Source organism: Pseudoliparis swirei, chromosome 6 (assembly GCF_029220125.1).
Source record: "Pseudoliparis swirei isolate HS2019 ecotype Mariana Trench chromosome 6, NWPU_hadal_v1, whole genome shotgun sequence".
Taxonomy (NCBI): domain Eukaryota; kingdom Metazoa; phylum Chordata; class Actinopteri; order Perciformes; family Liparidae; genus Pseudoliparis; species Pseudoliparis swirei.
In genome coordinates this window covers 26,239,639-26,264,302 of record NC_079393.1, presented here as the reverse complement: position 1 = coordinate 26,264,302, position 24,664 = coordinate 26,239,639, and the positions used below count along the sequence as shown (strand labels likewise).

The 24,664-nt window shown below is 45.5% G+C and overlaps 1 protein-coding gene across 3 annotated transcripts in view; it reads right to left on the bottom strand.

Moving 5' to 3' along the window:
* Positions 1–1,446: 1,446 nt before the first annotated feature.
* The window catches only part of ckap5 (cytoskeleton associated protein 5), a 48,001-nt gene continuing 24,783 nt past the window's right edge, over positions 1,447–24,664 (bottom strand). The window contains exons 26-45 of one of the 3 annotated variants that reach the window (XM_056415786.1): positions 22,709–22,824; positions 22,246–22,356; positions 20,538–20,660; positions 18,485–18,634; positions 18,201–18,404; positions 17,976–18,111; positions 17,156–17,349; positions 16,900–17,072; positions 15,559–15,582; positions 12,430–12,603; positions 10,555–10,675; positions 9,733–9,912; positions 9,009–9,196; positions 6,257–6,329; positions 5,964–6,152; positions 5,302–5,439; positions 5,137–5,220; positions 4,872–5,031; positions 4,652–4,773; positions 1,447–2,876 (exon numbers count right to left, since the gene is read on the bottom strand). In XM_056415786.1, the coding sequence (XP_056271761.1) occupies positions 2,616–2,876; positions 4,652–4,773; positions 4,872–5,031; positions 5,137–5,220; positions 5,302–5,439; positions 5,964–6,152; positions 6,257–6,329; positions 9,009–9,196; positions 9,733–9,912; positions 10,555–10,675; positions 12,430–12,603; positions 15,559–15,582; positions 16,900–17,072; positions 17,156–17,349; positions 17,976–18,111; positions 18,201–18,404; positions 18,485–18,634; positions 20,538–20,660; positions 22,246–22,356; positions 22,709–22,824 (2,921 nt within the window). In that variant the 3' untranslated portion in view covers positions 1,447–2,615. The remainder of the gene's footprint in view (positions 2,877–4,651; positions 4,774–4,871; positions 5,032–5,136; positions 5,221–5,301; positions 5,440–5,963; positions 6,153–6,256; positions 6,330–9,008; positions 9,197–9,732; positions 9,913–10,554; positions 10,676–12,429; positions 12,604–15,558; positions 15,583–16,899; positions 17,073–17,155; positions 17,350–17,975; positions 18,112–18,200; positions 18,405–18,484; positions 18,635–20,537; positions 20,661–22,245; positions 22,357–22,708; positions 22,825–24,664) is intronic. The other 2 variants (XM_056415787.1, XM_056415788.1) reach the window with 2 other exon arrangements.

Genomic DNA, 24,664 nt, shown 5'->3' with positions numbered 1-24,664 from the left:
TTCATCACGGCCCAGTTCATGAAGAAAACCCACACAGTCAGTTTGCCTCAGCAGCTGCTCGAGGAAGCCTAGAGACCTTTAGATTGTGTCATGGTGGAGTTAATGGTTGACAAACAAGAGAAAAATGTTCTGTTTAACCCTCCTGTTACCTTTACATTTACTAACATATTTTACCCTCGGGATCAATTTGACCCCAGCAATTAAAACCTCCAGAAAATTATTAGAATTAATATTGCTTCCCAAGTTTAAGTGTGAGGTACTTTATGTTTGTTTGTTGACTACCTAAATAGCCCTTTAAATAAATAAAAAAGTTGATATTTCATATATGTTTGACACAGTGAAAAACAGCCTGGGGTCAAATTGACCCCAAAGAACACCGACATTAAACATTGAATGGGGTCAAATTGACCCGAAAGGTAACAGGAGGGTTAAACATTCTGTTTATGATGAAGATGTATTAATGTTCCATATGGAAGAAAACTGCTAAATAACTGCTGAGTTGCAGCACCATTGTATAGGAGAATGTATAAATGTATATATCCGTCTTTTGTCATAAATCTCTATGTTCTCACAAAATATACCGAGAATATCGGTAATATGTGATTAATCATGATTAATCCACAAAAACCTGTGATTAACCCGATTAAAAATTTTAAGCGTTTCACAGCCCTAATATATACACATACTGTATATATGTATAAATATATATATGTATATTTATACATATATGTATATATATATATATTTATACATAACAGTCTGCTCACACAGCTCGGTGACTTTCACCTCTCTCCGTCTCTTCCAGCTCCACTCGAGCAGCAGTTGGATTCACCAACAGTGGGGCAGCTCAACGCTGATTGGCTTTCGCAACTTTCGTGTCCTTCACGCCGCCCGGCGAAAATTCACATCATTCGCGTCTGTGCTTTGACTTTGCATGGGATCGACTCACGCCGAAGAATTCGCAACACAAGGTGTGAGCGTAACTAGAGGATCGATTCCACAGAATCCAGTGGATTAGCTAGACATCACAACTCATCTTAAAGATGCTTTGGTGACCCCGATGCCACCAGGTCAGAGCCACATTATGATCTTGATCCTCAATGTGGAGGAAGTGATTTATTTATTTTTATTTAAAGATGAGTAATGCTGCGTTCACACCAAAAGCTTCATTCGTGCCTTAGAGGCAATTCGCTAGCCAATAGAACAATGTGGCAGTGGCGTCTAGTCATTGGCAGCCGTGTGTGTGTGAGGACGCCTGTGTCCAGTGTGTAAATGAAATGTAGGACAAACCGTAAAGGGTTAAACGATGGAGCCATGCAGGAGGCGGAGCCATGCAGGAGCCGTAATCTGCTCTCAAACAATCATCTTCTAATTGAAGGCCGAGTCGACTCCCACTGGAGGAACAACAGCCAACTCCAAGATGGTGTAGAAATAAAAAAACAGAGAAAAGAATTAAGACTTTATTGTGATTTTCCACGATGGATTATACAAGGAAAGCAACAATGTAAAACCAGAACTGACATTCAAATTAAAAACACACAAACAAACAAAACTATTTTTTTTCCTTCCTTCAGATAACGGACAAGACCATTATAAAAAACTATTTAATTACACAGCAGGTTTGTTAATGGGAACTTTATTTACAGAAAACAGACAGACAGAGATGACGGGACATGAGTGGAGAACAGGAAGTCCAGTAGTTACAGCTCTGCTTGGCTGGTTCTCTTGGGGGGGGGGGGGGGGAGGGGGGCAGGTCATCGATCCCCATTTGCTGAAAAGCAGCAGTGGCTCTCCTGGATAAAAGAAGTCGTTGTGAACCGCCAAGTCTGCAGCTTTAAACGCTCCCAAAGCACTACAAGATGATAATTTAACAGATTGGCTGGGATCATTTTAAATAAAAGAAATCGGAGAACAACGGCGGCCCAAAACCACAACTCAGGATCAACAAAGTCATGATGCCGAGCAAGACTCATCCACAAACCGCTCTGACAACGGAGTTAGAATGAAGCTTTCCCTTTGCTGATGGACAGAGCATGAGAGCTTTCTGCAGACCAATCAGACGCTCCCTCGTGCTGCGGGTCACAAACAGATGCTATAACAGTGGTGAGCCACAAGGGGGCGGTCACGTGTTGCATTTAGAACGCTACAAGCTCTGGCGAAGCAATCTCCAGCCGCGGTGACGTCACGGTGAAACGGGAAGAAGCACTTTAGAGCAGATAATGCGGTTAGACCGTTAAACAGGTACAGAGAGCGGGGGAAGTTTACATGTCATGAATAAAAAGGACACGAGAGAGAGAAAAGGGGCCGAAGGCAAGAAGGAGACAGCCGGGCGGGGGGGCAGGGGGGCGTGGACAGTCGGGTTGATGGATGGGAAATGTTCAGACCGACTCGACGACGACATCCTGGACAGGAAGTCGAGCGGCACACAGCGACGTCTCCACGCTGAGCGTCTCCGTCTCAATGTCCTCACTACATCATACAGATCAGATTAGGGTTAGTCGAATAATTTACAGGCCCAATGAGTGGCGCCGGGTTTGCTCCCCCCCCTATCCACCAGAACATGAACACAGAATGGATGTTCCGCGAGATGAAGAGGCGGCGTGGCTCTTCCTCGCTCACTGCCGGTTGCTCTTGATCCTCTCCAGACGTTTCTTCAGGTCGTCCAGGTTGGCCGCCGGCGAGGCCGAGCGCGTGTGTGCCTGCGCGGGGGGGTAGGGCTGCGTGGCGTTGTGCTCCTGCTGGTACAGCTCCCGGGACTCCTTGAGCTGGGACAGCTTGCTGTGGAGCATGTCGGTGGACGAGGCCACCGGCGGCTTGGAGGACAGCAGCGAGGAGATGGGCGCGCGCTGCTGAGGCTCGTCCTCGCCCTCCATGCTCTGAGAGGGGAGAGGAAGACGAGGGTGAGCCAAGAGGAACACGCGGTCAACGGTGCCGGTCAAACGACAGCTCGGCGTGCAGCTCGGCCGGAGACGGCCACGTCGAGTTAGGCTTTTCAAAGCTACTTTCTTAATGTTTGCATTTGGATACGTTAGCTCAGGAATAGACGTCAGGTGAACGCGTGCTAACGTTTAGCTTCTGTCACGATGCGTTCAGCGAATGTTGCTGATGTCATCAAAGACAAGACGCGCAGCAGCTGGCACAGAGCCCACTGATTACTGATCCTCACGCTGCTTCTTTCAGTCAACATTAAACATTTAAAGCTACTGCCAGAGTGAAGAGAGTTACAATAAGTGCAGAAAAACTAAACAAAACAAGTTCAAGTCTTGGGCCATAAAGAGTTTTACACTGCATACATTTCCAAAACAATCAGGTGCAGAACAACATTAGTGCAGATATGCGTGTCAAATGTTGTTAGTATTAGTGGCTGCAGTGAGCTTTCCACTACAGATCTTTTTAAACGGTGTTGATACGGCCGCCTAATTAATGCTCAATGTTGAGCTTTTGTTTTGAAGGGCAAAAGTACAGAGAAAGGCTTTTGGCAAAACGCCAAGAATCAGCGAGTCGTAAATGTAACCCGTTAACGGCCTAAAGTAAAAACACGAACACGAAGGTACCGGCTTTTCAACATGTGTTTAACTTTTATGTCCGTGTACTTTGCACTTGTGTAATATGTGAAGTCCTCAATAAAAGGTCTTTCTGTATTTCCCCCTGCGCCCCACCTGTAGTACCGCGGCGCCCCACTAGAGGGCCACGGCCTGCAGTGAGAGAACCACGGGGTCTAGGGTCAGGCATTTAGTTCTGTTGGCTGGGGTCAGGTGACGTTGGGGTCGGGTGATGTTGTGACATTGGGGTCAGGTGATGTTGTGACGTTGGGGTCAGGTGATGTTGGGGTCAGGTGATGTTGTGACGTTGGGGTCAGGTGACGTTGGGGTCAGGTGACGTTGTGACGTTGGGGTCAGGTGACGTTGTGACGTTGGGGTCAGGTGATGTTGTGACGTTGGGGTCAGGTGATGTGACATCGGGGTCAGGTGTTAGTTGTGACCTTGGGGTCAGGTGTTAGTTGTGACCTTGGGGTCAGGTGACGTTGGGGTCAGGTGATGTTGTGACGTTGGGGTCAGGTGATGTTGGGGTCAGGTGATGTTGTGACGTTGGGGTCAGGTGACGTTGGGGTCAGGTGATGTTGTGACGTTGGGGTCAGGTGATGTTGGGGTCAGGTGATGTTGTGACGTTGGGGTCAGGTGACGTTGGGGTCAGGTGACGTTGTGACGTTGGGGTCAGGTGACGTTGTGACGTTGGGGTCAGGTGACGTTGTGACGTTGGGGTCAGGTGATGTTGTGACGTTGGGGTCAGGTGATGTGACATCGGGGTCAGGTGTTAGTTGTGACCTTGGGGTCAGGTGTTAGTTGTGACCTTGGGGTCAGGTGACGTTGGGGTCAGGTGATGTGATGTTGGGTTCAGGTGATGTTGGAGTCAGGTGATGTGACGTTGGGGTCAGGTGTTAGTTGTGACCTTGGGGTCAGGTGCCGTCGGGGTCAGGTGACGTTGGGGTCAGGTGATGTTGTGACGTTGGGGTCAGGTGATGTTGTGACGTTGGGGTCAGGTGATGTTGTGACGTTGGGGTCAGGTGATGTTGTGACGTCAGGGTCAGGTGACGTTGGGGTCAGGTGATGTTGTGACGTTGGGGTCAGGTGATGTGCCGTCGGGGTCAGACCTTGGAGTTGTTCTCCAGGCCTTGTCTCTGCCTGAGGATCTTGAGTCTCTCGTAGTAAACGGCTGGTTTCAGCTCCTCGTTGTTGCTGCTCAGATTGAAGTCCACGTCGTGCTGAGGGATCACTGTGAAGACACACACACACACACACACACACACATTACTACACAGGGCCGGTGACCAGGGAGCGGGGGGGGGGGGGGGGGGTGGCTCCTGGCTTCACCTGCTGAGGTCTGGATGCGGGCCTTGCCCTCCCGCTCCGACTCGATGATGCGAAGGCCTCGCTCCACGTAGCTCTGGAAGAACTGGGACGTGCTTTTGAGGAAGGGCTCCAGGTCGGCGTCCGAGTACTTCTGTTTGAACTCGTACAACTCCGTCAGACCCTGAGAGGAAGAAGATCGGACACATGACCGAATGTTTCCCCCGAGCCCGTCATCGTATCATGTCGATGTTTTCTCTCCGATGTCGTAAGCGGCCAATGAGCCGACCTCTTTGGTGTTCTCCTTGGAGCCGATCTTCTTGAAGATCTCAGACAGGATGTCGCTGACCTTGGCCTTGGACATCTGATCCTCCTGGGAACAAAAGTTACACGTTTAGAATCGCCGATCCCACAGACGACGATACGTTGTTGTGTATTCGGTCACGCCGCTCACCGTGCGCAGACCGCCCTTCTCGTTGCCACGGTCACTCTTGAGTCCCGAGAGGTTTCCGGAGTATTTGACCGCCCGCCTCAGATGGGCCTCCAACTCGGACTCATTACGATTCTCTATCATCGACAGGTGGTCCAGGATCTGTGGATCAAAGCATTGATTTAGACCAAAGTCAATATCAGGGTTCATACATATGTTGACTTGTGGATTTCCATGACTTTAAACCACATGTCCATGACCAAAAAGTGAGAAAATGTCAGATTTTAAACTAACTAGGAGAATTCCAAAGCATACAGTATGAAACCTTAAATGACAAAAATGAATCAGAGACAATAGTTTGATTAAAAGAATAAACATTTATGGTCTATAAATAGTCTAAAATCTATTTGCGCTATGAGTGTGAGAGCGTATGCCGGCTTATATTTTGAAAGTCTTTCTTTTAAAAGCATATGAATTATTTAAAACTGTGTAAATGAACATATTTACATATAACACATTTCCATGACTACATTTTTTTCACAGACTTTTCCAGGCCTGGAAATAACAATTTATTTAATTCCATGATTTTTTCCAAGTTTTCCATGATCCTTCCGAACCCTGTGATATATAGTGATCGCAGCGTATCAATAATTCAATAATACGGTGGAATACATTGCGGGTGCTACCTTGGCCCCCGTGAGCTTGCAGAGTGTGTGCAGCAGAGTCTTGAGGGTCCGGTGGGGGACGTCACTCTTCAGCTGCTTCAGTTTCTCTTTGGGGAAAATCTTCATGAAGTTGTGGACGTCCAGTAAGATCCGGTCCAGGTTGATGCTGTCGATCGTCTCCGGGAGGAAGCGGATCATCCTCCACAGGCACTGAACACACACACACAGAGAGAGAGAGAGAGAGACAGACAGACAGACAGACAGTCAGCTAACGGACAACGGGGTCAGGATGAGGTCGTGGAGACGCTCCTTACCTTCATGATCAGCTCAGAGGACATTGGGGGGGCCGTCGTGAGCAAACTGTCCTGCAGCAACACCAGCAGAGCGCTGCAGAGAGAGAGAGAGAGAGAGAGAGAGAGAAGGAGGAGAACAAAGGGCTCTTTATTCCACCACCATGCGATGGGTTATTCTCATCAGCTGAACTTACACGGCGGTCAACAGGGAGAGAAGACGTGTTGACCCCGTTTGAATCGTGCCGTGAGTCACGCACAACAACACTTTGGATTGACAGTTTTGTTTTTGCTTTGCGTGAACGACATTACACATATATATATATATATCTTAGGGCTGTCAATCGATTAAAAAAAAGTAACTAATTAATCGCACATTTTGAAATTCATTATATTAATATTTCTCCACCGATCTTTATGTATGACTAATTTCGAACATTATATAGTCAAAATCGCTGAATTTCCTATTTCCTGTTCAAACACAGGATGAAACGAGAGTTGAGGCGACGAGTCGAGCCTCACCTCTGATTGCGCAATCCATCACAAGCTGGGTTGAGACATGCAATTGTCCCGTGCGGGTTGCCGTATCTCTGCATGTCGCCAATATAATGTTTGCAGATATGTTTATTTGCCCTGATTTTCCACAGTCTGGCTAAGGTCTTTAACCATTACAGTTTAATGTTTGTAAGTGACATATTTAGTTTTGCTGATGGGAAATAAAGCCGCAGTGAACAGGCGCAGGGTGAGGTGGTAGTACTCTGCCGCCCTGCAGGGGGCGCTGGTGAGCCAACGGGTACTTGTTGCTGCTTCTTCTACGCTGAGGCGCCAGGCGAGTGAAGTCCGTTTGTTTTTGTATTTTGCGACGCCAGACTGCCAACATGGAAGAGGATTATATATATCTGAGCTTAAAAATTTCTCAAAACTGGACTTTCAGTCAAAAGGGGACGTGATTAACACAGGTAGACCAACGCCGGAGCTAAAAGGTTTGCTTCAAACTTGTTCTTACCTTTACGTATCTGTAATATGTACCGTGTGTGTATTGTGTGGAGAATGCTGATGAGACGAGACATGAATCAACCAGTAGCCAATTGAATAAGCCCCCTTTGGGTTTATATTAGGGCTGGGCACGTTAAGGCGTTAATCTTGCGTTAACGCATCAATTAATTAACGCCGACAATTATTTTATCGCGCGTTAACGCAGGTTTTATTATTTATTTTATTATTGTAAAAGTGTGTTGCTCACAGGCTTTTATTTTGTAAAAGTCTGCTACTGATTGCTGCGGAACCGGAAAAGAAAGTCATTCGCGGTTTAACAAACATGGAGAATCTCAACAAATGACGGCAGGTATGAGACGCCCTCAAGACACACGTCACACGGAGAATACACGAGTTGTATGGAAAGGAGAGGACTGCAAAGCGACAGCTTCACAACGTGCTGTTGCTCTCATGGGGACGACTGGACATCGGGGGACCAGACGTCCTCTTTCCCCGGACATGTCCTGCTTTTGAGACCTAAACAATGCGTCCGGCAGGGATTCCAAAAACGTCGGGATTTTGCTTCGTCGGATATTTGTGTTTCTCTGGGTTTTCATAAACTAGTATTTACCCCTTACAAGTTTTGGAAATGGTATCTCCCAGAATAGAGAACAGTCATTGGTCGACCGATCTCAGGGTTGCCAGATACACGATAATTATCCTCCAAATACAACCATTTTGAGCCTTTGGTACGATACTTCACCATTTCCAATCTGGCAACACTGAGCTCCTTGCCGCCTCCACTAGTTCATTGTTGTTTGTGCTATAAACTCCTCCCAGCGCCGCCGCTCCCATAGCGCACTACGCGCTGTGCGGAGGGCACCAAGTCCTGAGGGGCTCCACAAAATAGGCAACTAAAAAATCCTCATAGTTATAATAATTATAATGCCGATATTATTTCAGTCTTGAAATATTAGGCACCTTTTAGGCATGTATATCACAAAACAGGCAGAACAACAGAGATGTTTAATCTCAGCACCCCCCCCCCCTCCCTCCCCCCAGACGAAGTGTCCTCTTTTTCACTTTAGTTCATATGGCAGTACATTTAAAGTAAGTGTCAAGTTCTAGGAATTGACAAACTGCACTGAAAGTGTTTTCTGGTGTCTCTCTCTAACAGGGACAACAAATGTTATGGCACTTTCATTCATATGGCAGAACATTTAAAATAGAAGTGCGCAATACACTACTTTTGAATTAACTATTGGATTTTGCGTATACAAATGCGATTAATCGTGATTAATCAGGGAAATCATGTGATTAAAAATTTTAATCGTTGCCCAGCCCTAGTTTATATATTTGTAAATCTGACACTAAAGGAGTCAGTGCCTCACCAACCATGAACCTCACGTCACTGGATGAGAGGACAGGAGATATCTTTTGGGCAAATTCTCTCTTCCCTTAACGAGCCAGGCAAAAGGGGAGGACACACACACAGACATACACACACACACACACAGACATACATACTCACACACACAGGGACACACACACACAGACACAGACATATACACACAGAGACACACACACACAAAGACAGACACTCACACACTGGGACACATAGACATACAGGGACACACACACACAGAGACAACCGCACACACGGGGGGACACCCACACAGAAACAGACACACACACACACACACAGGGTCAGACACAGACAAGGACACGCACTGACAGACAGATACAGGGACAGACGGACAGACGCACACACACACCAATGTTACCGTCTCTGCATACTGACCTGATCATGTTGGTCTGGTCAGACTTCTCCAGAACTCTGGTCACCAGCATGTTGACTGATCTGATGACCTGCCGTCCGTCTTCTATGTCCTCCATCCGGTCATCCAGCATCAGTATTATCACACCGTGCATCAGGTCCTTCAACACACCCATAGAGGCCTCTCGGGCCAGGGACTCCATGGAGAACAACTAACGGGAAGAGAACGCCACCTCATCATCATTACACACTAGAGAACTCGTAGTACCATATTGCCCCACTAGAGAACTCGTAGTACCATATTACCCCACTAGAGAACTCGTAGTACCATATTGCCCCACTAGAGAACTCGTAGTACCATATTGCCCCACTGGAGAACTTGTAATACCATATTACCCCACTAGAGAGCTTGTAGTACCATATTACCCCACGAGAGAGCTTGTAATACCATATTACCCCACTAGAGAACTCGTAGTACCATATTACCCCACTAGAGAGCTTGTAGTACCATATTACCCCACTAGAGAACTTGTAGTACCATATTACCCCACGAGAGAGCTTGTAATACCATATTACCCCACTAGAGAACTCGTAGTACCATATTACCCCACTAGAGAACTCGTAGTACCCTGACCCGATGTGAGGTCCTGGGATAGAGGATGTCTTATGTGTACAGACTGTAAAGCCCTCTGTGAATCATCATCATCGTCGTTACCGGCGTGTGGCGGCGTTGGTGTGCGTGACTCACAGAGAGCATGTTCCCGATGATGCAGCTGTACAGCTTGATGATGTCCCTCTTGTCCAGCCGCTCATCGGCCATGTGCGTGCTGTAGATGAGCCGCAGCTGCATGAAGGTGGCGATCAGGAACTGATCGATGTGTCCCGACATGACTTCGGCTTTGTCCTCCTGCCGCAACACCTCGTCGATCTGCGGGGACAAAGCGCAACGTCGATCCTCGTATTTCTATTATAACAGTCGGTAAAAGAAGCTCTAAAAACCCGGTGGACGTTCCCCTGACCGGCACCAAACCAACAGACATAACAGCGAATGAAAATCAATCAACCAGACGGTAGAAACCTCAGATCAGTTTGACCTGAATTCCTCCAGCGTGTACACGTCTCCACCAGGGGAAACGAGACCGACAACCACATCAGGTTTGCCTCGTCCTGCTGCCGACATGCACTCAGCGGATATGTGTGTGTGTGACTTGATTTATGTTGAAATTTCAGTTTAAAACCCTTCAAACTGAACTATTTGATTTGGTGTTTTTCCCCACAAGAATTGAGCTCCGTAGCCGAACCTGGTGACAAGTCCATAGACTTTGGTTAAAATGATTCAAATAGAGCCACAGGTTACACTTGGCCAACATCTACACCATACGGATACATCTCTTATCGCCCTTCAACGATTGGCTTCCAGCAAGACGATTTTGAGCTTGGATTTGTGTTTTATAATGCATCATTTGGGTGAGGCCGAGGACCTAGGCCTCACCCAAATGATGCATTATAAAACACAAATCCAAACTCAAAATCATCCATTCAAAAGGTGCAATCTTAAATTGTTCCTTACCTGTGCCAGTGCCTGTATGCTGTTGTTAATGTCACCGCTCGCCACCTGAGAGATGACAAAGTTGATGGTGGAGGAGGTGCTGTTGTGGAGGTCATCAAAATGTGGAGAGACTGAACGCATCCTTTGAACACAAAATATTCAATATTAAAAATCACAAAAAGGATTATTTTCACAGTACTTATTATATATATATATAAATATATACACACACATATATATATATATATACACACACACAAATATATATATATATATATATATACACACACACATATATTAATATACATATTAATATCTAAATATATATTAATATTAGGGCTGGGCAATGATTACAATTTTTAATCGCGATTAATCGCATGATTTCCCTGATTAATCGCATTTGTATACGCAAAATCCAATAATTAATTCAAAAGTAGTGTATAGCGCACTTCTATTTGAAATGTTCTGCCATATGAATGAAAGTGCCATAACATTTGTTGTCCCTGTTAGAGAGACACCAGAAAACACTTTCAGTGCAGTTTGTCAATTCCTAGAACTTGACACTATTTTAAATGTACTGCCATATGAACTAAAGTGCCATAAAATCGGGGGGGGGGGGGGGGGGGGTGGTGCTGAGATTAAACATCTCTCTTGTTCTGCCTGTTTTGTGATATACATGCCTAAAAGGTGCCTAATATTTCAATGGGAGCGGCGGCGCTGGTCGTAGTTTATCGCATGCCGCACAAACAACAATGAACTAGTGGAGGCGGCAAGGTGCTCAGTGTTGCCAGATTAGAGATGGTGAAGTATCGTACCAAAGGCTCAAAATGGTTGTATTTGGAGGATAATTATCGTGTATCTGGCAACCCTGAGATCGGTCGACCAATGACTGTTCTCTATTCTGTCAGCTCACGCAAGAAGGTGGAACGTAAGGGAGATACCATTTCCAAAACTTGTAAGGGGTAAATACTAGTTTGTGAGAGAGAAACACAGAGAAACACAAATTTCCGACGAAGCAAAATCCCGGACGGTTTTGGAATCCCTGCCGGACGCATTTTTTAGGTCTCAAAAGCAGGATATGTCCGGGGAAAAGAGGACGTCTGGTCACCCTAACTAACCGGCCTGCAGTCTGTAGCTCTCCACTTCGCTGTGGCATTGGTTCGCTTCTCTTGCCTTGGTTTATCTCCTCCCTGCAGCGTGTAGCATTTAAATGATATTTAAGACTGGAAGTACTCCGGTGATAAGACAATTCATCTTGGCAGTGGTTACATATCACTTTGTTTCTGTCGACTCCGCCGTCTTTAAGAACTTTAAATTGAAAAGGGCCATTTAAAATCTCCGTACTCCTCTTCATGTTTGTTAAACCGCGAATGGCTTTCTTTTCCGGTTCCGCAGCAATCAGTAGCAGACTTTTACAAAATAAAAGCCTGTGAGCAACACACTTTTACAATAATAAAATAAATAATAAAACCTGCGTTAACGCGCGATAAAATAATTGTCGGCGTTAATTAATTGATGCGTTAACGCAAGATTAACGCGTTAACGTGCCCACCCCTAATTAATATATATCTAAATATACATATATATTAATATATATATATATTAATATGCATGAATATTAATAAATATATATATTAATATACATATATATTAATATATTCATTAATATATATATATATATATTAATATGCATGAATATTAATAAATATATATATATATTAATATACACATTAATTAATATATATATATTAATATGCATGAATATTAATAAATATATATATTAATATACATATATATATTAATATAAATATATATATATATATATTAATTTATATATTTAAAATCGGACCTGCGTATACTTTGTGTTAATCTGGTTGTGTGTCAGTGTGCGTTTACTTGGGTTCAGGGATCATGATGGGCTCCAGCAGCTCATCCAGCTTGTGTTGGACGAGGTCCGGCAGCTCGCACGCTCTCCCCTGGTCCTTCTCGATCATGTCCAGGTCCAACTGGAACTCCTTGGGGATGGAGGGGTAGGAGGGCTCACTGTGCTGGGCGTTCTGACGGGCTTGGCTGTATAGAGAGGATAGATGTGGAGAGAGAGGGGGAGAGGGAGGGGGGTAGTATATTTAGGCCATTGCATTATTGATCAGCCCCTTTTAGCTTTATGACTGACACAAGCTTTTAGGTTTTAGTTTGAGATTACATGACAGTATATGAGTGTATCCGAGAGCCAATGAGAGTGTGTTCAGTGCAAGGAGATGAATACAAATATGGATTAAATGTTTGAGGTCTTCTCACGCACTTTAATTGAGAATTAATTCCATATTTTTTCCTTTTTGGCTTCAAAAACCATCAATATCTAATCAACAGTCAGACAATGGTCACACATTTAGAGAAGACTTTGTGGGTTCGACCTCCGGTTGATCGTTGCTCCGAGGATCAGTTAAAAAAAATACTTTATTACAGAGTTTAAATGTTTTGTCCGACCTTTTCCCAATTTTCGTTGGACTGTCAAGTCACTAGTTTAATGATGTGTGCTACTTCTCCTCCAACTGTCATTTATTGCTTAAATGTTACCACGATAACATTACAAATAGCCATCACATCCCGTGTTAAAATAATGCAGAAAAATTAGCTCATGCATTTGTTACTTCGAGACAATCACAAATGTGCCTCAGAGGGCTTTACGATCTGTACACATACGACATCCCTGACCTTTGACCTCACATCAGGAAGAACTCCCCAAAAGAAGGGAAGAACCCTCCAGGAGCACAACAGAGGAAGCCAATGCCATCTGAAAGTGCCAAAGTCTCTCCTGATGCTTAAAAAGGTGAAACTTGTCCATTCTCTCTCATAAGCATGACCATGTCGGCCTCGAGTGGCTGCGTCTGCCAGGTTTCCCCACCGAGGAATCGTTCGACACCAACTCTAACCCAACAAGCGTTCTTTCCCCAAGTTCTGAAACCTCAGCCACCTCTACTGTATCAAACCACGTTATTACCTTAACTTGGTTCAAAGCTTTTTTGTCACCGTTGAAAAGGACATAACTCTGGTCCAACACATATATGTGAGCTGCTAAGAACATGTGTGACAGATGTGGTCTCGTATCGAAGTTCTAATTGTGGTATCGCGACAACCCTACTTGTCAACAGAACCGGTAGTGCCAGTAATTTCCTCAGGCTCAATTGTACTCGAAATTATACCAGAATTGGTATGTTCCAGTGGCTTCTCCTGCCCTGCTGATGATTTGGCCACTCCCACTGTCTGTGTATGCAACTACCTGTCCAGGTTTCAGGTTGTGGTGGAGTTGAACATGACTGGCTGTCTTGGTGTGTGAGGGGGTTCACTGTTATCCTCACCTCTTCCTCAACTTTCATTTGCAATGTCAGTTAGTCCCCTTAAAGCCCGGTTCTGGTAATGTTGCATGATGGTTCGGTCCAGCTGAATGGCCCTTTCTCGCAGCACTGTTTGAGGGTCATCTACTTTTCGAAGCCTGGAGTGATCTACGCAAACTTAAGTGCCTAAATGCCTCACGAATATCACCGCACTGTCTTGGTCGATGACCACATCTGGACCTTTCCATTCAGTCCAATCCACCCGTTTGAAGTCGACTGTCTCCGGTTTCATACGAGTCATCGATGGGCTGCAGTTGTCTTCGGATCCTCTCAGAGCACTCAGCTTCTGTAAATGCTCTTCTTGCAGCATGTAATGAGATGCGGGGCTATCCAAGTACCTTCTAGCGCTGGCAGCTTCTTAGTAAGAACTGAAAGCAGATTTGAGTTTAGGCCAAAAACCAGCTAGTAGGGCCTGTAGGCATGCACATTGGGCATACAGAGGGTTGCCATCAGGGCCCGGTTCTCCAGTCGCATCTATTGCCCATCCTCACCAGGACTTCGGTGATGGTTTGACTATGCCTTTCCTAAAGCCCACTGCTCCATGGGCTGTAGTTGTTTTCACTTCAACTTTGAAGCTTCCAACCATGTCCTTTAAATCTTTGTTGTTGAATTCACCCCCCAGTCTGCTTGGAGGAGCATGGACACTTATTCAGCAACGTATAAAGTGCTTCACTTGTGTTTTTCATTCGATAGCCGTTGCAACTATTCTGTTCATCCCGATAGAGGGATCCTCCTCTGATCCTCTACAGAAGGTTTCTTCCATTTTTACTCTCCGCTAAGCTCTTTTGGGGGGAGTTTTTCCTGATCCGATGTGAGGTCCCGGGTCAGAGGATGCAAGTGTACAGATAGTAAAGCACCTCTACAGGCACCGCACTAAGTTGGTTTGAATCCTATTTATCAGATCGATCTCAGTTTGTATTTGTAAACGATGACGCCTCGATAACCACCAACGTTAGTCATGGAGTTCCACAAGGTTCTCTGCTTGGACCAATTTTATTTACCTGATACATGCTTCCTTTGAGCAATATCATCAGGAAACACTGTATAAACGTTTATTGTAATGCAGATGACACTCAATTATATCCATCAATCAAACCAGAGGAGTCCAACCAGCTCACTTTAAGCATGTCTTAAAGACATAAAAACATGGATGACCTGCAACTTCTTGATGTTAAACTCAGACAAAACCGAAGTAATTTTACTCGGCCCTGAGCACCTCAGAGATCAATTAACTGGTGATGTGGTTTCTGTAGACGGCATTGCCCTGGCATCCAACACCACTGTAAAGAATCTCTGTTATCTTTGATCGGGACTTGTCCTTTACCTCCACGTGAAGCGAATTTGTGATTCTGGGCTATTCAAAATAAGATTTTTTTAAGGACACAAAGTATATATTTGGAGCTGGCAAAAGCAGATACAGTATAAATATATATAAGTCAAATAAAGGGAGGACCAGGGAAGTGACAGCTGGGCACATTTACCATTACTCTGGTGCCCTTAACGGCCACGTCTGCCGACTAAACCTCAAAGCAAACATTTCAGTTCGTGAAGTCTTCTTGAACGATGAGTATTAGATCACATTCAGAGGGAGGTTCTTACAACGACATGCAGAGGAGGAAGAGGTACTCACATCCTATACGTGCGATACATTATTCTGCTCCAGACGAAAAAGGAAGGCAGAGCAGAGAAAAGAGGAAAATCACTCAGGAAGAAAGATGAAGGGTTAAGAGAGAGAGACGAGCAGAAGACAGACAGCTGCTTTCACAGACACAATGGATAGGATTTGATTGTGCCAATTTTCCTTTAAATTAAGTATCTGTGAGAGCAGCCCAACATGCAGTGACTAAAACACAACAAGAAGAGAAGGACAAATTAGTTTGCAAGCAGAACACAAACAATCAAAAGATTCAGAGCGGGAATCCAACGGTTCTCGGCATGAAGAAGGATGTTTGTTGATAGAATGGATAACATGCTTATGAAAAACAGCTGGAAGAGTTGGCTTTTTAATGCATTCACGACAATTCATGTCCACAATCAGACCTTTGAACTGCATTCAATTTAGAAGGACGCTACGGTCTTCAACCCGTTAGACGATGGAATGAAAGTTCTGTTTACTGACCAACATCACTGGATAAATCATTTCTGTAAAATAGAAGTGTGTGTGTGTGAAAATAGATAGAAAATCCAGAACTCTTGGATGGTTTTACAGCCTTTCTACTATTTGATGTTTGATCCACGTTTGTAGTAATCGACCAGTGAGGCTTCGTATGTCGGCTGTCGGGTCTTGTTTTATGAAAGTCAGAAAAATCAAGACTGATTTTTACATAATTGGTTTAGGTCTAGTTTTACATTAGCAAGACGGAAACCATTACGCATTAAAACCCTAAAACATTATGTGTGCAATAGTGTCTGAACCCCCAGTTCAGAGAGCATCAAACTTTATGATGAAGTTTTTTTGTATTAATTTATTGTACAACATTCAATAACAGTGGGCATAATATCAAAGTAGTGAATACATTTCATATATATATAGGTATTTTAACACGGGGGATAGCTGTCCACCATGTTTAAAAGTGGCTAAACAGCCGTCGTATTTGTTTAGTCTGCATCCATCACGCTTTTGTAATGTGGTAGAATCTCTACAATCTGTGGGTGAGGGAATTATCTATATACTTTACTTATTTAATCTAATTCTGTATATTGATTTTCTTCTTTTTCCTAACTTATTGTGTCATTTTCTTTCATGTTTAGTGTTGTGTGCTCTGCATGTTCTCTTGCATTAACATATTTGGAAAAGGCCATAATTGATCACAAGATGACATTCCTGGCCTCAATTTAACTATATTGATATCCACGTTGTTAATATGTACGCAGGAGTTGCGTGTATACAGAGACCTCTCAATATGATCAATTCTGTGGCGAGCAAGTAATACTGGCTTCCTTACCGGGCCCGGAGCCACAGGGGACCTACTTGAGTTTGTTGGGGTCTTCTTGTGCCGGCTTGCGGACGATGGTGGCGTTGGGGTTAGTGGGGTGCTCCCTCTGAGACCTCTCCGTCGCACTCGGCTTGGCGGGAGCCGCCGCCGTCTTCTTGGCCGAACGCTTGATTCTCTCCTCCAGCATGCTCATGTCTTTCTCCGATAACTGGAAAGGATACGGGAATAGAGTCACGGAGAGTATGCTTTGTTTCGATTCTTTTCCGACAGCGACATATCCTGGAAACTTACATTTCCTATTAGTTTGTAGACCTGCTCCCCGCAGACATTGTAGACGGCCACCACGGTGTTCAGGGCGGCGTTGCGAACGGACGTGTCTCTGTCTCCGATGTGCACGGCGATCTCCTTCAGAGACTTGCCTTGTGTTGGCTGGCAGACGTTCATCCCATAGCCTTCTATCAAACAACCCAACTCCTCCAGGCATTCTGAGCACAGGGAGGAAACCACACAGCGTTGTTACAATACATCTCTTCAAAAAGACACATGGGCTATACAAATAAACTGAATTGAATTTAAGATTGCGATCGACAGGAATTTTCACCGGGTGCCACGAAGCGAAAAATTCACCTCGATTTCAAATATTTGAACTTTGGCTAAAAATCCACCCAATGTCGAGATGCAAAAGCCAATCAGCGTTGAGCTGCTCCGCCGTTGGTGAATCTAACTGCTGCTCTAATGGAGCTGGAAGCGGAAGTCATTCAGACGTAGAGGTGAAAGTCACCGAGCTGTGTGAGCCTACGGGTGATGTCATGTATAAATATATATGATATTAACGTTATGAAGCCAAACACGAGGGCGTTACATGTTCAGAGGTTTATGGGATGTCCTCAACAAGTATAAAGCAGAACTAGTGGTTAGTTCTTCGTGGTGGATGGCGGACATGATAACGGTCTAAACGGAGTAAAGCTGAAGAGATAAGCCACGCCCCCTCTAAGGTGCGAATGACGCGAATAAACCACAAATGGTCAAGCAGATGAACACACGAGAGTAACGCCTTTGGTGTGAACGCAGCTTCAGAGGTTTGGACCGTCCCTTCTGGTTGTAGACGTACCAGCTCTCTGTTTGGAGTTCTTGGACTTGGTTCCATCCATGAGGAAAGGGAAGACCTTGGATGCCGGGTAAACCTTACACAGCATGGCTAATATGGCCCGGACATCTTTGCGAACCACATCCTTTGACTCTCCCACCTGAAGAAGAAGAAGAAGAGCGGGAACTGTGAGCAGAAGATGCTCTCCGGTGGTTTCCGAGTCAATCAGGAGTGCGGACAGGTGCTCACCTTGAGGATGAGGTAGGGGATGAAGGAGTTGGCCTCGTTCTCCGTCAGGTGGTAGTCCTCTCTGTTCAGCATGGCGAACATCAGCTTCAGATACTCCAGCACCTTCATCAGGACGGTGGTGTTGGTGTCAAAGAAGCGCAGGGTAAACCACTTCAGGATCAGGTCCAGACAGCTGATGGTGGCTTCGCTTTCACTTTCCAACCTCTTTGAGACCAAAACACGCAGACTTTCAGACCAAAAACTACTCCGAATGTGCAGCTTGTAGATCCAGACCAATCCCCTACCTCAATCATGATGCCGATGGACTTGACGTGTCTCTGGAAGTCTATGTGGAAAAGCTCGTCCTGGAGCCATTTGGCGAAGCAGGTGGACATCTGCATTTTCAGCTGCTCCACGTATTCATCTCGGGGAGTCGTGAAGTTCCATTTTAAAACCTACAGATGAAACAAGAGTTCAGGAGTTAGACGAGTCAAAGATACGGAGTCAGGGCTCGATCGCACCAGACGCGATTCTCAAAAACGCATCGCTGGCAAAACCTTTGTTTTCCCACGGCCCTTTAAATGTCGGCGGCCCGTTTTTCAGGCGCGCATGAAAGTTGAAATATCCTCAACTTTACGTGCGAGGCGCGGAATCGCACAGCTCGTCAATGTCACACTCGGCCGAGGCAGCCAATCGGATCTAGCAGGAGGCCCAAGGCAGCCAATCGGATCAAGCAGGAGGCGGGCTTTCCTTCCTGTTTTCATGTGGATTGACCAGTGGGAAATTCAAAAGAAAATGGCAAACTCCGACGAGACGCTCATATTAGCGGTATTTCATTACCAAGAGCTATATAATTCTAAATCGAAACACGACCAACTGACTCCCGCTCAGCCGGCAGTACAACTGAAAGCGCTCGCCATCGAGACACAATTCGCTGAATAGATGGAGGTATTCGCCGCACTGTTTTTTCTTAATACATCGTGATCTAAAAACCTCTGCTTTTTGGGGGCTTTTTCCTCCTCCTCATCCCACAACACAGACGACTGTTTGAATCCGTTTAGTAAATGAAGTTTCATCGCCCGGTTGCGCACGCAGGCGCTCCACAGGGGCGCCGCGCTGTTTATCCCGGCGAGCTTTTGAAGCGGCTGCGCTTTTACAAGCGGCGTCGAGTGTGACGTCCCTAAGACGTCATTGTCAGTGCTCCTGCAGAACAGACAATATTTGGAGGTAGAAGCGATTACTATTCCAGGACTACCAGCCTCAAAGCTCACTGAGGACAACTCAAAGAGGCCAAAAGATGACTTACGCAAGCTACGGCATTTATGAATGGCGTAAAAAAACAACAATATCCAAATATAAATCCGCCGGTAGCTCATCACGGCCTGCAAGAACCACGTGGCAGATCCCAACCCTCTCCCACCCGCAGTGAAAGCCCACGTATGACGGGATGAAAGCGGACATCTGATTTCTAAAAGGAGGAACTCAAAAGTGCGATCAAATTTGAGCTGCAATAAAATGTAAATTAAAACACGACCTATATCCAAACAGAAGTAGACGTACAAGACACGAAGGGCGGCTCGGCAACACGGCCGCACGAGACGCTACGATAACCAGCCTTCGAAGGCGGCGGCGACATCAACAGGCGAGGATGTGGAGGGGAGAACGAGACCGACATCCGAATAGCCGGCATTCGAGAACAACGGACTGCAGCTCCCCTAAAGCAGCTGCCAACGTTCTTTAAAGAAGTCCTGCAGCTGGACCGGGACAAAAAGATCGACCGGTCGCACAATCGCCGCCAGGAGAACCCACGAGTGACCATCATCGCTGGAGCACAGGAGGACGGCGATGCCGTGGAGATCCTAAAGACAGTCAGAGAAACCACGCCGCTGGTCTACCACGGGAACCGGACTACACGCTCATAATAAGTCGAGTATAGGACATCCACCTATGAAGCTACATCATTCCTAACCCATGAAGCAGTTATCGGTTGTGTTCCCTTATGGCCCTTCTTGGCCAGATGCATGGTTCATTTTTACTTCATTTTTATTTATTATGCATTCTTACTTTTGAAGGTTGTATTTCTGTAAAAATACCTAAATAAAATAGAAACACATATTGTAGTACTGTTCCCCTTAGGATTAAGTGTGAGGGAGAATTGTTCCACACCTGCTGATGATGGCAGGACTGAACGGCGTATCGCGAGTACACCTGAGCAGCTGAGAGTGTACACACCTGCCATGTCATCAGGAGCAGTCATGAAGTAATGTGCCGGTGCTCAGTGTCCAGCCGTATGTCCACGTTGGGTAAGACCAGTCGTTTGGTTTCACGTGACCACGAGTTCTTCTGCCAATCAGATACCTTTAGTTGTTTCTCCTCCTTGATCCTCTGCTCCTTAGCGTTGGGGATGAGGACGAAGATCGGCCCGGTCTTATCTTCATCATCCTTCTGGTTTTTGGCGGCAGGCTTCTTGCCGGCTGCACCCTGAGGAGGAGGAGGAGGAGGAGAGTGAGGAGGCAGCGAGTGAACCGATGAGCTCCGGCTGTGGCGTTGCTCTCGGCAACGCGTGTAATCGGGGTTTTTCCCCCGATGTGGGTGACGGAGAAGCGACGGCGTCAGACAAAGAAACAGGAGACCAGCGAGTGTTAGAGAACACGGCTCCGCGTGGGTTAACAGAGCGGAAACATTGATGCCATTCCAAAAACATTGACAAACACAAACTCATGCAGTGGGGTGACCTGAAGGCCGGACAGTGACCTCTCTGTTCGCGCTTCCTTCCTGTGAGCGTGCAGCGGTGGATTCACCTCATGTGAGGAGGTTAATACAGACGGGAGTTCATCTCCTTCCACCTGACAACCGTGTGCTCCTGACCATACAGCTGGTGTGTTCACTTGCATATTAGAGATTAGAGCAGTGGTTCTCAAACTGTGGGGCGCCAAGGCATTACAGGTGGGGGGAAATGTAGATCTTTTTATAATTTAAGACCTTTATTGAGAACTTCACGTATTACAAAGTACAGACATAAAAACTAAGTCATTCATAAATAAAGAGCAAAATGCCTGTACTTCCGTCTAAATGTTTCCGTGACGGCGCTAACAGGTTTACGCTGAGCATGGGCGACATCCATTGCCACATCCTACCTCCTTCCTGCTGTTGCCCTTCAAAACAAGAGCTCAACATTGAGCTTTATTGAGAGTGGCCGTATTAAGCCTGAAACCCCGTTTTAAAAAGATTTGTAGTGGAAAGCTCATTGCAACATATAATAATAATAATAATAATAAAAACGTGATGACTTACACATATCTGCACTCGTTTTTCTTTTGAAAAGATATGCAGTGTAAAACTTAATTACAGCAACAATAAGCTATTTACTTGCCAAACATTAGTTCTTATTTGCATAGAGAGAACTTAATTATAAGCAGGGTTCTTACACATTTTGACCAATGGATTTCCATGACTTTTCCATGACTTTTCCATGACTTAACCAAATTTCCACGACCAAACTGAAATCTCGGTATAAACATGAACAATTTAGAAAATGTTGTGCGTTTTTGAGCGTCTTTCTTTTAAAAAAACATATACATTTTTCAAACTCGGCGTAAATGAACATATGAATATGACAACATTTCCATGACTTTTCCAAAACTTTTTATGATTTGACTTTTTTCCATGACTTTTCCAGGCCTGGAAATGACCATTTAAAAATTCTATGACTTTTCCAGGTTTTTCATGACCGTACGAACCCTGTATAAGTTGTTGTTGTTGTTGTTGTCTGATGGAGCAATCTGGTTTAATTGAAAATGATTGCAAAGTAATTCTTTCATTTGAAAAAGGAGGAGTCACACAAAGTTGTTATTTCAATAGAAATCCAGCGTGGACCATTTTGTTACAATGTTATTGGGGCGGTGGGGCGCGAGCGTCTTTCTTCCTCTGAAGTTAGGCGTGACAGAAAAAGTTTGAGAACCACTGGATTAGAGATGTGGGATTAGACAGCCGAGAGAAGACGTGGGTTAACATCTGTCCAACGGAACAACTGGGCCCGTGTCCAGATCTTCTCAAAAAGGACTACCTGCTGACCGCTAGCAGCAGCCTTCCCTTTGCCGGGGGGCTTTTTACGAGCATCACTGTCCTTCTCCTTGGAGGGGGGAGGAGGGACAGGCCCCTCTGGAGGGGAGGGAGGCTGGGTGAGCAGAGAAACCACATCATGTTTACACTTCACGGTCATGGAATGAAATGGATTGGTGCGCATCAACACAAAAAATAAACGGTGGCAAACGCTCATGCCCGATATTCACAACCACTAACAGGTGAATATTTTAAATTGGAGGGGTCAGACGGGGCTTGGACCAACACATCCTTCTTCTTTCATGCTTTCATAAATGTCAGGACATCAGATGATGAGACTAAATCTGGTCCGATATACCCCTGAAACCAAAATCTACGTTAGCTAAACAGCCATTCAACCCATAAGCAGGTTGATATCTCTGTTCCTGTGTGCACGCGCATCAAAAACACGATCCAGAAAGACATACCTTCTTCCCTGAAGCTGCCGCTCCTCCTCCTCCTCCTACTCCTCCTCCTCCTCGGACGACCTTCTTGCCTTCAGGTTTCCCGTCCACACCGTCCTCAGCGGCCGGCTGCCTGGAGGCTGCACAGGAGGGGAACGTTTGAGAATACAATGACAGCGCACTGTGGACACTTCTTCCCCGGGTTGTGTCGTCAATGCTCTGCAGTCACGTGGCGCTTTCAAAAAGAATCCACAACGCCTGGATGAGCGCAGGGCCGGCGATTGCTATAGGCGAACTAGGCGACTGCCTAGGGCGACAAATGGGCTGGGGGCGCCCTCGAGTGTCGCCCGTAGACCTACTTCCCAAAGCATAGTTAGAATAACAAGCATATTAAAACATGTTTATTAATCATGATCATCCTAGGGCGCCCCTTCAGCCACACGTTTATTTGTCAACCTGATTTTTAGATTGAATTGATGGTTATTGTCGATATTCTCCTAATTTGGAGCAGTTGCGTTAAGTTGTGTTACGTTACGTTTGTTACGTCAGCGCTCTATATTGCTTCGGTTGGAAGGAATTTCTGGTGCCGCAGCGCATAGACCGCGCGTCCTTGATTGATCCTCATTTTGCGTGAAAGGGATCGAACCCAGGGCGGTGCGATCTTTTTATTTTTTCTAAAATGGGTTTCTTCCTACGTGGCTGTGATGCACTGCTCACTTATACAATCGTAATCGCCGAAATGGATATGAACGGTGGCTTGAATATCTCCAGCAATATGTTTGTGAATGTGTGACGAATTTGGTGCGCGAGACAGAGCCCCGCTGCAGATGTCAAGAGAACACAATGCGCACGCGCAGGAAAACCAGTAGGGTGTAACACCGGCATGACGACAATGGAAATTATGAATTACTTGAGGAGAAGAAACTTGAAGATGTTTTTCCAAATATGTGGGTGGCCCTAAGAATTGCTGTCACACTACCTGTGACAGTAGCTTCTGCTGAAAGAAGCTTCTCTAAATTAAAATGACGTAATACCTACCTGAGGTCAACCATGAGTCAGGAACGCCTCAATGGGCTGATGAGCATCAACCAAGAGGTCTCAAGTAAAATAGTATTTGATGATACCATCAACGAATTTGCCATCAGGAAGTCCAGGCGAGTCACATTTTAATGCTGTGTCAATTTTGAAGGTGAATAGAAATGCCAGAAACAACTGTTCATCTTCTATTATTTGAGATGGGGCTATAACTACTAAGAACTTCAATCTTTTAATTTTGTATTGGTACGTACAGTATCCATAAAAGCACTTTTGTTTGTAGAGGGTAGGGCGGGGGGGTGGGGGGGGGTTACAAAACTCAATCTCGCCTAGGGCAACCAAAGGGCTAGAACCGGCCCTGGATGAGCGAAGCGATGACATCATAATTGTTTATAAGAAAATAAAAAGACTGTCGGCAGACAAGCCGGTCCCTGCAATGACGGTAATTAATTACAAGATTATGGTTATGTATTGATATATTGTTCATATTTCTTAAAAACATAGAATAGGAGCCAGAGCCTTCAGGTATCAAGCTCCTCTTATTGGCTGCTGGGGGACGTTTATGATACACTGAGCACCTCTCTCCTCTTCTCTCTCTCTCCTTATGTGTAAGGTTCTGTTCTGTGTCTTCTGTGTCTCCTCCGTTTCCATGATCGTTTCATTCCCTTCACCTGCCCTCAGCCTCTCTGTCTCCTTAATTGTTTCATTCCCTGCACCTGCCCTCAGCCACACTCGTCTCGTTAATGTCTCATGTCGTACACCCGTTTCCCCCCCTATATATTGTGCCATTCTTTCCCTTGTCTGTTGCTGGATTGTTGTCTTTTTTCCGCCGTCCTGTTTTTCGTGCGTTTACCTGATCCTGCCTGTTTCGACCCTGCCTGCCTGCCCTTAACCCCGATTCTCTGCCTGCCCCTTTTTGGACTTTGTTGTTTTTTGTGTGGAAAC